Source organism: Salmo salar, chromosome ssa12, assembly GCF_905237065.1.
Source record: "Salmo salar chromosome ssa12, Ssal_v3.1, whole genome shotgun sequence".
Lineage (NCBI taxonomy): Eukaryota > Metazoa > Chordata > Actinopteri > Salmoniformes > Salmonidae > Salmo > Salmo salar.
The window spans coordinates 73,147,147-73,161,653 of NC_059453.1; the positions used below are offsets into that span (position 1 = coordinate 73,147,147).

At 42.1% G+C, this 14,507-nt stretch overlaps 1 protein-coding gene across 2 annotated transcripts in view; it reads right to left on the minus strand.

The window, feature by feature from the left end:
* Positions 1 to 14,507, minus strand: part of LOC106565868 (rap1 GTPase-activating protein 1) — a 164,895-nt gene that overhangs the window by 74,006 nt on the left and 76,382 nt on the right. Inside the window, exons 1-2 of one of the 2 annotated variants that reach the window (XM_045691747.1) lie at positions 13,380 to 13,454; positions 2,929 to 2,964 (exon numbers count right to left, since the gene is read on the minus strand). In XM_045691747.1, the coding sequence (XP_045547703.1) occupies positions 2,929 to 2,964; positions 13,380 to 13,423 (80 nt within the window). In that variant the 5' untranslated portion in view covers positions 13,424 to 13,454. Of the gene's footprint in view, positions 1 to 2,928; positions 2,965 to 13,379; positions 13,455 to 14,507 lie in introns of those variants that run through there. The other variant, XM_045691752.1, reaches the window with a different exon arrangement.

Consider the following 14,507-nt stretch of genomic DNA (forward strand, 5'->3'; position numbering starts at 1 on the left):
TCCAGCTGCCTGCTGTCTAGCATGCATTAAACAGAACAGGTGCTTAGACAAGAAGTGTAAAGACATCTGATCAACACATTTTGTTCCTTGTTGCATCAAAGGTCTGTCTTTTCTATAACCTCCACCGGAGTCACTTCGTGGAAATAGAGGTCATACAATCGAATGGGTTTTTATCTAACTAGCCTAGACACCACTCTGTCTGGGTCACCACTCAAACTGAATGCTCAGTGAATACTCAGCTTTCTCTACTGTCCTCATGAGGTCTAAGAGTACATGCTCAGTGACATACAGTACCCCCAAAATAACCAGACCCCATTCTGATGTATAATCCGAAACACTCAAGTAATCAGCATCTTAAGCACTCCCAGAAGAAAATGAATAGGTGAGTTCTGCCCTCACCTTCTTTCTGTGTCATTAGAGATGCCAAGATGACTACAGGGACCAGTTTGACAGGTGAGACACACTGACACTGGTGCCCAGATCCACAATTGTTCTCTCTGGGGCTGGGTTCAGCTTTCCCCTTAAGACCTGCTGCTGCCTGCATTCTTGCATTTGGGCGGATGGCAGCCATTACAGAGGAACAGAGGAGTAGGACATCCTGGTAATGAGGTCCTACTTCAGCTCCCCCTCCTCATCACTCACCATCACTTTATGACTTCATGACACAGCGCTCTGGGGCCTGAACGGGAACAGGGTGTCGGCAGCAGTCAGAGGAGATACCCATGGGGTTCACTGACTCGCACACACACACACACACATGCATGCATACTCACACACACATACCCACACCACCTCATGAACACTCTCTAGCCCCCACACAATCAAACTGTTATACACACACAAACTGAGTACTTTACCATGGTTTATAGCTGAGTTATGTCCTTGGGGAAGTGTTATTTCCAAAAGCAAAGTTAAGACTAACACAAAAAAACTGTAATTCAGAAGAGTCTGTATGGTTATATATTCAGCATGGCAGTGAAGACGATTTAGAGGGTAACCGGTGCCATAATCAAGAGTAATGAAGTTTACAACTATTTCACTGCAAGAAGAACATTGAAGAATGTTGAAGAACATTATCTGAGATGGTCATGATTGATCATTAACCACTAGAGGGCACTTGGCAGACATATGCTGAGGGATAAAAAACAACACTACACGCACCGAGTTTACTATGTAGTGTGTGTCAAGTTACCATTATCACTGCTAACCATTAGAGGAAAAATGACACACACACACACACACACACACACACACACACACACACACACACACACACACACACACACACACACACACACACACACACACACACACACACACACACACACACACACACCCCTACCTGCTGAGAGAAAGGATGACTGAGGCTCTGATGGATTTAAGAGGGATGCGATAGCATACTGTGTCTGATTTAAACCTGCTCTGGTAAATCTGATTATCAAGCTGCTATTCTTATTCAGTGACACCTTTCAGTCCTTTATAATGGAGATGGAGTCAGTCTGGGACATCCTTCCTATTACTTCTTAGTAAGTCATACATGGCCAGCCTTCCTAAATGATTTATAGCAGTGATGAATGCATTTAATAAATACAGAAGAATGTTTGTCTTATTTCTCAAAAATACAACTTTCTCGCATACAAACCCAAAAAAGGCTTGACATGACTATGGGTTTTTTATCTGCCTGCAGGTAGAGGCCGATATAATCGAACATAATGACTTATTGAGTGCAGCGAGAGCACTGTTCAGAGCAGCACTGTTCAGAGCAGCACTGTTCAGTGGCTAGAAGGCATTCCCTTCCTTTGGTGACCCGCTACATTAGCATGCCCTACAGACCTGTTTGGAACACAGTGCAGAATGAACCCCCACATCCCCTCTTAATTAAATTCAGCAGCAATACGGGCCCAACGTTACCCTCTCATGGTCTTTCAGAACCATCCTGCACCTCTATTGGCTCTGTTCACATCCCCCCATCTTCACCCCTCTCCCTCTCTCTTTTCAGCATATTATAAGCCCTTTCCAAAGCTCTTATAAGATTGCTTTACACGGATATATTACATTTCAGATTATAATGTGCTGTGTCAAAGGTAATCTATTTCATGCTTAAACACTGCTTGGCCAAAAACTGTGCAGACAGCTGTAGAGTGGCCTACATACATTAGGGTCCGGTGAGACTTTGGTGATTCAATCTCTTACTGCTCTCTAGTACTATGTTAAATCACTCATGTTTCACCCTGTGGCAGTGGTAAAAGAAGAATTTATCTGTAATCAGACTGGGTTGTGAGTGTGTCTGTTTGTACCTGTGAAAAGGACATGTGTGAAACACACACAGCTCCTTGCCCGCCCTACGCCACCCTGGCAAAAGAAAAGATGTCTGATAAGTGCAGGCCTTCTTTCCAAACGCTCCATTTCTCTAGCACTTTCTCCATCTGTTACCTTGCCTGTATTTACAGGGAACATATCTTTCTCTCATGCTGCCAAGGATGGAATATTACATTGCCCTCCTCAATATTAATTATGTTACCAGATGGCCTGATCCACAGCCATGACATTAGGCTTACTCAGTGCCCATATATGTTACTGTCTGATGTAGCAATTTACTGAAGGACACCCAATCGTGGCTACAACAGCAGTATGGCACATTGAGCACAGACATATGTGGTACAACATACACAGTAAATAAAGACATTGGCTGACATCCATGTGATGTTTCATGCCCTGTTATTATGACTGGAATCAGTACCTAACCAGGGGTGGACAGCTTAGCTGGATAAAGAAAGATACTGTATGAGGCGGCCTATCTTAGAAACCTCTTAAATGAATCTGCAGTACTTTTAAGAGTGATCTAGAGCCACCTATGCATGACATTAAGTTATCCCACACAACATTAACTTCATTTCTGAATGTCAAGGGGAGGGGGGGTAAACTCACCATAGACTTCTGGTCCTGGAGAAGGTCTTGTCGACACTAGAAAGAGAAAGAACAAAGAGAGATATCAGATCAGACTTCTTGTCTCCCACCATCTTCACTGGTCTGGTTTAATCAATGGGTTCCACTGATTGTCAGGTCATATCAGACTAAAGAAGAGTCTAGAACAATGCCATAACCAAATGACTACCAACTGACTGACTCAGTTGGTAGAGTGTGGTGCTTGCAATGCTAGGGTTGTGGGTTCCATTCCCATGGGGGACCAGTATGAAGATGTATGCACTCACTACTACACTCTGGATAAGAGCATCTGCTAAATGACTAAAATGTAAACAGAGTTTCATCTAAAAAGGTGAAAGCATCAGGGATTTTGGCTGAGGACTAATTTGGCTGAAAATAATATCTACGACATTCACATGCATGTAAAAATCATCATTTAGAAAGATAATTTAACCGTAGTCTGTATTTAAAACAGCATCAACCTCCATGAACCCATGGCACCAGATGAATGGGTCCATAATTTAATCTCCCTCTGCCTGACAACCAACCGATGGGCACACTCTCAGGTTGAGGCTGGCACCATCTCCTAGGTGAGTAGGTAGTCTGGCTGAGGTACCAGTCAGACAGTCAGAGCCCATTGTAGCGCCCAAGATATGAGACAAGCCACAGCGGATAGGATGACGAGAATAATAGAATTAGAAATTAGAATACTAGAATGAACATCAACCTTCTCATGATGGGATAATGGTCAGCCATTTTGGTCAGGCGGTGATCAACCATGGTTTGCCAGTGCTGTGATAAGATATTGTGTAAAACAATGAATTTGAAGAATTTATCTGCACTGTATGTTTGTTAGCTAGCTAGCCAGACAGTTTTAGAGGAATTATTCAAATTAAATGCCAATATGCAAACAAAAAATGCAGTCAATCCACAGCCATACACTGGCTGAAATCAATTGATGATAGGACGATAAGTTTTAAATGCTGATATTGATATTGTATCATATAATAGCACTCACATCTTTCCAAGAAAACATTGAGACATGTATGCCTAGCTTCCAATATATGTTTTTTTACATTTCTGGTCTGTTTACATATATTTTAGAGGCTATTTATACAGAAAATGTGTATAAACTGTATTTATAATGATATGACAGTATTTTAGGTTGACAATAATTCTATTACACAATTTCTGATATATCACATGCTTTTTATTTTCCTGCATAAGTAAAATCAGGATTTTGTCTCTACGGCCATTCATTCCAATTAGATTAGTTTGGATTTCTCCCTGGCCACAATGGCTGTCACCAACCCATTCTGGAACTTTGAGGGTATATGACATAGCCCCTCTAGTAATTTAATAGGATCTCTGTGGATGAGATAGAGAGAGCAATAGCCCATTTTATTCTCTTGGCCATTTTCCATGGATTTGTTTGTGGTGTTTGCACAGAGAGAGATAGCGGTTCAAATTCTGACTACATTTACCATGCTGCATACAAATCAAACCGGGCAAATGCTCTGCCTGGATCAATCACAGGAGCCGTCATGGAGTAAATGCTGAATAAATGCTGAATACGGTCAATCAATCAACTGCTAATCACCGCTTATCCCTGCCCCCCTGAATCCTAAGCCAATCAAACAAATGTCTGTCATTCATAGCAAATCAAACTCAAACGAAAGCCATCCATCAGAAAGAATCAGAGAGAGAGAGAGAGATGAAATAAAAGGTACAGGTACCCTTCACACACCCCATCAACAGGAGATTACTCTTTAGAACACAACAGGTATTCTAGGTTAATATAGGATGGCATAGCAGATTGAATATGCTTTTGTAGTGAAGTCATACAATCTGCTGGGCATAACTAGCATACTGCTGCAGACCTCATCAATGCTGACTAGGTGACATTGGACGGATGACATTCATCTACCCTACCTTTCTCCCTCTATTTTCATACAGGCCCTATCAGGTTGATGAATGTGACAAGCGACGGCCCCTGAAGCAGTTCAGATTTTCCAATGCCAAGCCAGTGACACAACGTGCATCCTAATAGCATACATGGTTTAATATTATCTCCCTTATCTAATCTATTCTGAGGGCATTTTCTACCATTTAAACTGATCCATTCATGCCTTGTTTGAGTTCTAGGGGATATTAGCAGCAGAGATGAGATGAATCCCTGTCCTGAGGACAGGACAGTGCAAAGGGATCACTGCCGTTACTACGCTTTCCAACCAAGGTGCATGAATTGAGGAGCAAACTGAAGTCGACAGGATATTCATCAACACTTGGAGGACAATGAAATTAAATAAAAAAAGCTTCTTTATTGTTGAAAGTAGAACCAACACATTTTGGCTTCTGGCCTTCTTAAGGGTTTTAGGACAGGACAGGCAGGAGGAGTGGTGAAACACACTTTAGATGTATGGGTGCATCTTGCAGTAGAATGGCTGTGCCACTGGATGGCTCAGTAGAGCTGAAGGTTCAGTCTGTAACACAGGAGGTTTTTTTGCACATTAATTGGGGAGGATGGGCTCATAGTAATAGCTAGAACTGAATAAATTGAATGGTATCAAATACATCAACAACATGGTTTCTATGTGGTTGATACCATTCCATTCCAGCCATTATTATGAGCCGTCCTCCCCTCAGCGGCCTCCTGTGGTCTGTGGAGAAGAGTGATAGGTTCCCTCAGGATCTCCTCTTTGTCTCTACATGGCTGAAGATACAGTATGAGGAACTACAGCTGAGGAGATGAGGAACTACCTAAAGACCTACTACCTGTTTTATAAGATAGGTAACGTGAAAAATGCAACATTTTGCTTAACAATCCAAAAACCAGAACCAACTGTTAAACTCTCTCGCAAGATGTGTTTATAGTTGTTTATAGTTACAAACAAGTAGTCCCACCTCATCGTTACAGTATGACATTCTGCACAACTTGAAAGCTGTTGTAAGACAACAGGAAACGGCCATTCACGTTCTGTTTGTGTTTGACTGTTAGTAATAACAAATATCAGGCTGTCACTCAGGAGTCGCTCTCTGCTCCTCTTTCTGCTGACTGAGAGGAAATCTCTGTTTTGGTGTTAAAACCTGATATGGATAGGGGGCAGTATTTTCACGGCCGGATTAAAAAACGTACCCGATTTAAACTGGTTACTACTCTTGCCCAGAAACGAGAATATGCATATTATTAGTAGATTGGATAGAAAACACTCTGAAGTTTCTAAAACTGTTTGAATGGTGTCTGTGAGTATAACAGAACTCATATGGCAGGCAAAAACCTGAGAAAAAGTCAACCAGGAATTGGAGGATCTGAGAATTGTAGTTCTTCTTTCTAGTCCCTTTCAAAACTACAGTATCTGTGCTGTTATGTTGCACTTTCTAAGGCTTCCATTGGCTGTCTAAAGCCTTCAGAAAGTGGTTTGAGCCTTCTCCTGTCACTGGGCAGAGTATAGGAGCTCAGTTACTGAGTGGTCTGCCTGGCAACAAAGGGATTGGATATGCGCGTTCCCACGAGCACACTGTTTTTTCTTTTTCTCCTTGAATGAATAAACTATTGTCCGGTTGGAATATTATCGCAATTTTATGTTAAAAATACCATAAAAATTGATTTTAAACAGCGTTTGACATGCTTCTAAGTACGGTAATGGAATATTTGTACTTTTTGTGTCTCGAATTGCGCTCGCGCGTTACCCTTTGGATAGTGACCTGAACGCACAAACAAAACGAAGGCCTTTGGACATAAATATGGATTATTTCGAACGAAAACAACATTTCTTGTGGAAGTAGCAGTCCTGGGAGTGCATTCAGACGAAGATCAGCAAAGGTAAGAGCATATTTCTAATACTAATTCTGAATTTAGGTTGCCCCGAACTTGGTGGGTGTCTGAATAGCTCACCGTGATGGCGAGCTATGTACTCAGAATATTGAAAAATGTGCTTTCTCCGTAAAGCTATTTTAAAATCTGACACAGCGGTTGCATAAAGGAGTTCTGTATCTATAATTCTTAAAATAATTGTTATGTATTTTGTTAACGTTTATGATGAGTATTTTTGTAAATTCACCGGATGTTTTTGGTGGGAATACATTTTCTGAACATCACGCGCCAATGTAAAAAGCTGTTTTTGGATATAAATATGAACTTGATTGAACAAAATATACATGCATTGTGTAACATAATGTCCTAGGAGTGTCAGCTGATGAAGATCATCAAAGGTTAGTGCTTCATTTAGCTGTGTTTTGGGTTTTATTGACATATATGCTTGCTTGGAAAATGGCTGTGTGGTTATTTTGGTCTATGTACTCTCCTAACATAATCTAATGTTTTGCTTTCGCTGTAAAGCCTTTTTGAAATCAGACAATGTGGTTGGATTAAGGAGAAGTGTATCTTTAAAATGGTGTAAAATAGTCGTACGTTTGAGAAATGTAAATTATTGGATTTTTTAGGTTTTGTATTTCGCACCACGCTGCTAGCGGAACGTCTGTCCTCAACAGGTTTTAACAGTACACAGAGGAAAACATTCCTGCACAAAAACAATGTCACAACCAGGCAGCCATAACAATGATAATAATAATAATACAGATCATGGTATCAAACCAACAATAATAATATAAAACATTTATTTTTATCTTATCAAATAAATGGCAGTAGCATAATTAGGAAGTTATATTTAAAGCCTACTGAACCTAGCGGTTTGTCAAGGGAATCATACTGCTGTCTTGCATGACGCCTTTATCTTTCGGCGTGGACCTATAGGCTATGTCTGTGTGTGTGTGTGTGTGTGTGTGTGTGTGTGTGTGTGTGTGTGTGTGTGTGTGTGTGTGTGTGTGTGTGTGTGTGTGTGTGTGTGTGTGTGTGTGTGTGTGTGTGTGTGTGTGTGTGTGTCAATATGTACTCTCATGTCTGACTGCTATTTACACTGAACAAAAATATAAACGCAACATACTATATTGTACAATGTTACAATAACACAAGCTTTTTGGGGGGTTTCCTCTTAGAATGTACAACATTTATACATTGCTTATATGCAAATAAAAAGTAGAAGGAAAATACATTTTTAGGTACAGTAACACAAAGATAGGAGCATTTCTGTCATTTATTATATAATAGTCAGCTATGCATACAAAAAGGACAACGTTCCCTTTACCCTCTATGTTGGGAGAGGAAAAGAAAAATCTAAAGATAATGAGACCCCCCCAACTCCTTCCGTCCCAGGGTTGTACTACCCCATCTCCCTCCCTCACTTCCTGCCTACCTCCCTCCCTACCTGCCTCCCTTCCTCCCAGGGTTGTACTACTCCAGGGTTGTTCTAGCTCATGGCTAAACTGAAGGTTGAAATGTCCTTTGTTGAATTTTCAGGGCCTTCCTCCTCTCAAGGATTTCTTTTGATACTAAAAGCAAATGTCCCTTTTGAAAAATGAACAAATAAATACATACAGTCAAAGAAAACTAATAGAAAACCATGTCCAGTCTGAACACTCAAGTATGTACAGTGTACAGTGCATTCGGAAAGTATTCAGACCCCTTGACTTTTTCCACATTTTGTTACGTTACAGCCTTATTCTAAAATGGATTAAATTCATTTTTTCCTCATCAATCTATAATCATAATGACAAAGTGAAAATATGTTTTAAGAATTGTTTGCACAAAATAAAAAATCTAATATTTACATTAGTATTCAGACCCTTTGTTATGAGACTCGAAAATTGAGCTCAGGTGCATCCTGTTTCCATTGATCATCCTTGAGATGTTTCTACAACTTGATTGGAGTCCACCTGTGGTAAATTCAATTGATTGGACATGATTTGGAAAGGCACACACCGGCCAATATAATGTCCCACAGTTGACAGTGCATGTCAGAGTAAAAACCAAGTGATGAAGTCGAAGGAATTGTCCGTAAAGCTCAGAAACAGGATTGTGTCGAGACACAAATCTGGGGAAGGGTAGCAAAAAATGTATGCAGCAACATATGTAGGTCCCCAAGAACACAGTGGTCTCCATCATTCTTAAATGGAAGAAGTTTGGAACCACCAAGACTCTTCCTAGAGCTGGCCGCCCGGCCAAAGTGAGCAATCGGGGGAAAAGGGCCTTGGTCAAGGAGGTGACCAAAAAACTGTTACTTTGACAGAGCTCCAGAGTTCCTCTGTGGAGATGGGAAAACCTTCTAGAAGGACAACCATCTCTGCAGCACTCCACCAATCAGGCCTTTACGGTAGAGTGGCCAGACGAAGCCACTCCTCAGTAAAAATCACATGACAGCCCGCTTGGAGTTTGCCAAAAGGCACCTAAAGGACTCTCAGGCCATGAGAAACAAGATTCTCTGGTCTGATGAAACCAAGATTGTACTCTTTGGCCTGAATACCAAACGACATGTCAGGAGGAAACCTGGCACCATCCCTACGGTGAAGCATGGTGTTGGCAGCATCATGCTATGGAGATGTTTTTCAGCGGCAGGGACTGGGAGATTAGTCAAGATCGAGGGAAAGATGAATGGAGAAATATACAGAGAGATCCTTGATGAAAACCTGCTCCAGAGCACTCAGGACCTCAGACTGGGGTGAAGGTTTACCTTCCAACAGGACAACGACCCTAAGCACACAGCCAAGACAACGCAGGAGTGGCTTTGGGACAAGTCTCTGAATGTCCTTGAGTAGCCCAGCCGGAGCCCGATCGAACATCTCTGGAGACCCCTGAAAATAGCCGATCTGAGAGGATCTGCAGAGAACAATGGGAGAAACTCCCCAAATACAGGTGTGCCAAGCTTGTAGTGTCATACCCAAGAAGACTTGAGGCTGTAATCGCTGCCAAAGGTGCTTCAACAAAGTACTGAGTAAAAGGGTCTGAATACTTATGTAAATGTAATATTTCAGTTTTATTTATTTTTTTAATTTGCAAGAATTTCTAAAAACCTGTTTTTGCTTTGTCATTATGGGGTATTGCATGTAGATTGATTAGGAAAAAAGACAATTGAATCAATTTTCGAATAAGGCTGTAACGTAACAAAATGTGGAAAAGTCAAGGGGTCCGAATACTTTCCGAATGCACTGTACAGTAATGTCAGCATGGCTTTTCACCATGCCTTCTATACAGTATTCCTTATTCTTCCCTGGGGCCCACACCTTCTATAGGATGCAGTATAGTATTTTGAACCACGTGACTGATCTGAACAGTGTTGTTGTGTTTTATTTCTTCATATGGACAAAGGCTCTTTGTATTAGTGTTCTTGCCCTATGTATTATACTCTCCCAATGTTTTTTTCTTTTTTTTCTTTCACCTTTATTTAACCAGGTAGGCAAGTTGAGAACAAGTTCTCATTTACAATTGCAACCTGGCCAAGATAAAGCAAAGCAGTTTGACACATACAACAACAAAGAGTTACACATGGAGTAAAACAAACATACAGTCAATAATATAGTAGAAAAATAAGTCTATATACAAAGTGAGCAAATGAGGTGAGATAAGGGAGGTAATGGCAAAAAAGGCCATGGTGGTGAAGTAAATACAATACAGCAAGTAAAACACTGGAATAGTAGATTTGCAGTGGAAGAAAGTGCAAAGTAGAAATATAAATAATGGGGGTGCAAAGGAGCAAAATAAATAAATAAATACACTTGGGGAAGAGGTAGTTGGTTGGGCTAAATTATAGATGGGCTATGTACAGGTGCAGTAATCTGTGAGCTGCTCTGACAGCTGGTGCTTAAAGCTAGTGAGCGAGATAAGTGTTTCCAGTTTTAGAGATTTTTGCAGTTCGTTCCAGTCATTGGCAGCAGAGAACTGGAAGGAGAGGCGGCAGAAGGAGGAATTGGCTTTGGGGGTGACCAGAGAGATATACCTGCTGGAGCGCGTGCTACAGGTGGGTACTGCTATGGTGACCAGTAAGCTGAGATAAGGGGGAACTTTACCTAGCAGGGTCTTGTAGATGACCTGGAGCCAGTGGGTTTGGCGACGAGTATGAAGCGATGGCCAGCCAACGAGAGTGTACAGGTCGCAGTGGTGGGTAGTATTAGGGGCTTTGGTGACAAAACGGATGGCACTGTGATAGACTGCATCCAATTTTTTGAGTAGGGTATTGGAGGCTATTTTTAAATGACATCGCCGAAGTCGAGGATCGGTAAGATGGTCAGTTTTACGAGGGTATGTTTGGCAGCATGAGTGAAAGATGTTTTGTTGCGAAATAGGAAGCCAATACTAGATTTAAGTTTGAACTGGAGATGTTTGATGTGAGTCTGGAAGGAGAGTTTACAATCTAACCAGACACCTAGGTATTTGTAGATGTCCACATATTCTAAGTCAGAACCGTCCAGAGTAGTGATGCTGGACGGGCGGGCAGGTGCAGGCAGCGATCGGTTGAAGAGCATGCATTTAGTTTTACTTGTATTTAAGAGCAGTTGGAGGCCACGGAAGGAGAGTTGTAATGGCATTGAAGCTCATCTGGAGGGTAGTTAACACAGTGTCCAAAGAAGGGCCAGAAGTATACAGAATGGTGTCGTCTGCGTAGAGGTGGATCAGGGACTCACCAGCAGCAAGAGTGACATCATTGATGTATACAGAGAAAAGAGTTGGCCCAAGAATTGAACCCTGTGGCAACCCCATAGAGACTGCCAGAGGCCCGGACAACAGGCCCTCCGATTTGATACACTGAACTCTATCAGAGAATTAGTTGGTGTACCAGGCGAGGCAATCATTTGAGAAACCAAGGTCCTGAGTACCATTAACCATTTACGTGCTCGGGGAGGCTGTGTATGGAAAGATGCATGCGGTAAAAAAGATGTGACAAAAAAAACTAATTAGAGGAATAAAATCTCCATTAACAGGGGGACAAGCTCCATTTCTCAGAGTGCAGATGGCGGTCAGTGGGACTATCTAATGTGCTCCAATACTCAGAGAGATGTGTGTGTGTGTGTGTGTGTGTGTGTGTGTGTGTGTGTGTGTGTGTGTGTGTGTGTGTGTGTGTGTGTGTGTGTGTGTGTGTGTGTGTGTGTGTGTGTGTGTGTGTGGGGGTGGGGGGGGTGGGTGGGTGGGTGGGTGTGTGTCTCTGTGTGTGTGTACACATGCATGGTGGTTCCTCCCCCACTTCTGTAGCTGTGTAAACCTGATGCACAAAAATATCTAAGAATCTCACTCTCTCCATGGAATTCACTACAGTGCCAACCACAGCATTTAGAGCCTGAACAATCGGTTGATGCTTGGCTGGAGGGTGGGCGATTGTGTTAAGACAGTCTTGACGATCCAACTTTGAATCAAACTGTGTCCATGGAACTCCACACACACTGTACTGTACTATTGACACAGTGCCTAAGGGTCAGCCAAAGGCTGAGTTTGTACTATGAGTCTCATGAGTGAAATGTTTTCCTGCATGTAGCTGTCAGTGCCCAAGGCCACGGCAACATAATGATGGAAGTTAGAGTTATTCCAGTGCCAAGGGGTTTCGATGCAGCTAGTCTACACAACATCATACATCATTGAATGCACATCATTGCTGTGCTAAAGTGTGTAATTTACAGTAAAAACTCACTAACCAACATTCACAACATTATAATGCATTGATGTGAGGCACATCTAGCTAAACTCTTCATATGCCATCCACCGACCACAATAACACAATTCATTGTAACAGATCTGTCAATGTGTGTTTTACACAGAGCCCGTACACTATATAGAGACCATTATTTATTTATTTTTATATATTTTTGGGGTACTTTTTTTACCCCTTTTCTCCCCAATTGGTAGTTACAGTCTTGTCTTGAATGCGATGCAAAGCCTTTGACCGCAGCACCACTCGGGAGGCCCCATATAGACCGGTTTAACAGCATCCCTTGAACTCTTGTCCTCATCAATGCAACAAATTCCCAGCAGCATCTAACAGTACCCTGAATCAAACCTAAAACCTATGATGAACCTCTGTCTCGCAGGCAAACAAATAAACATACACACACCCCCTATGCCTAACTTTGCGGTGCTGAGAATAAAAACAATAAAACTCACTAGTTGGTCATAAATGAAACACATTACTCTCCAACACACATTGCTATTGTAATTTAAGTAATTTAAGAGGTAATGATCACAGTGGTAAATGTGTGTTGGAGTATATTTCATCATTGCCCCTCTATTTCTATCTCCAACTCAACTCCTGTTTCATTGACCTCATTATGAAACCACTTCAGTAATGTTCAGAGCTAATCATAGATGTTAACGAGCTGTAGTTCAGAGCAGACACTGTTGTCTGACCTTGGTTTCTTCCTCTCAACTGCTAGTCTGCTCAATATCTAAAGCATTATACCCCAGGTGATCTCATTAGATCTCAGGCCTAATTCGTCAGTGATGGAGTTAATTCCATACCAGGTATTGCTGTCTGTAACACCTCCCCATTACTATCCCCCACCAAGGCTATTTCTAGCCTGCCGAGCGACACACATAAGTAAATGTTATATGTTGTCCAAATGGCTTTCATCCTTACCCTCCATAGGCTCCGAAAGTGAAGCTCCTCTTTCTCTGTGACATCCTACTTGCTTGGGCTGCTGATGCTTTCTGGGGAGAATGTCCACATCAGTGGAGTTCACAGCAAGTGAGCAATGGGAGCACTCATACCTCTCCCCTCCCTCCTTCCCTCGCTCTCCCTCCCTCCCTCCTTACCTCCTCTCTCAGTTATACTCTTTAAACTCTTTAGGCTGATAGAGGCTGTGTGTTTTACAAGACTACATTTCTGTCAATAAACATCACTGCCCTCCACCTCCCTCTCTCCTTTCTTCCTTTCCTCCTCACTTCTCTCCTCCGCTCCCTCAGTACGTCATATCTCCCTCAGACTAAGAGAAAGGTGCGTCCAACCATTCCGTTTCCCTGGTAACGAGCAGGTGCCCCTCTCTCCCTCACTTAGACTAAATTCATTTCTATGCTCTCAGAAAGAACTCACATGTCCTCAATTCCCATCCTCATCCTAAAAAGAGGTAACTTCTTGTTTCATCTTAAAACCTCAGTCGTATTATCACTAGAATAGAATATGCAATATGTTCAATAGAATATGCCCTTTACTCAAGGGAAAACATTTGTATTCATTAGTAGCAGCAGCCAGATTCAAGGTTGAATAGTGGAAGAAAATGACATGAACTTGTGGTTATCAGCTCACCCCTATTGGATATTGGAATCCCATGAATTTTTCCTACCCTACAGTCAAGTTAGACAAGTCTACATAAAAATAACCCAGCAAACTAAAAGGTTAAGGAGGCCAAACCCAAACAAATAGCATTGCATCTCATACAGAAATGTGGATTGTACAGAAAGCTGGCTAAGGGTGTGGTGCAGGTGGAGTATCTGCTGTCCTAAGGTCAACCAAGGATAAAGGAATGGATCACCCCACAGATTCCTCCTCTCCCTTCCTCTGCTCTGCCCTCTATATAAGTAGATTCCCATCTAGCCTGCCCGCTGTCCTGTGGTCAGAGCGTCTTTTCCAGGAGTGTCCTGTCCAGGAGTACAGAGCAACCTCTCCTACTCTGTTCCCCTTCCATCAGCTGTGGTGTTGGGGTGCCCTGGTGCCCATTGAAGCTCCTCTTATTCAATTAGGCCAGAATGGACGGGGGCCAGATGTTGG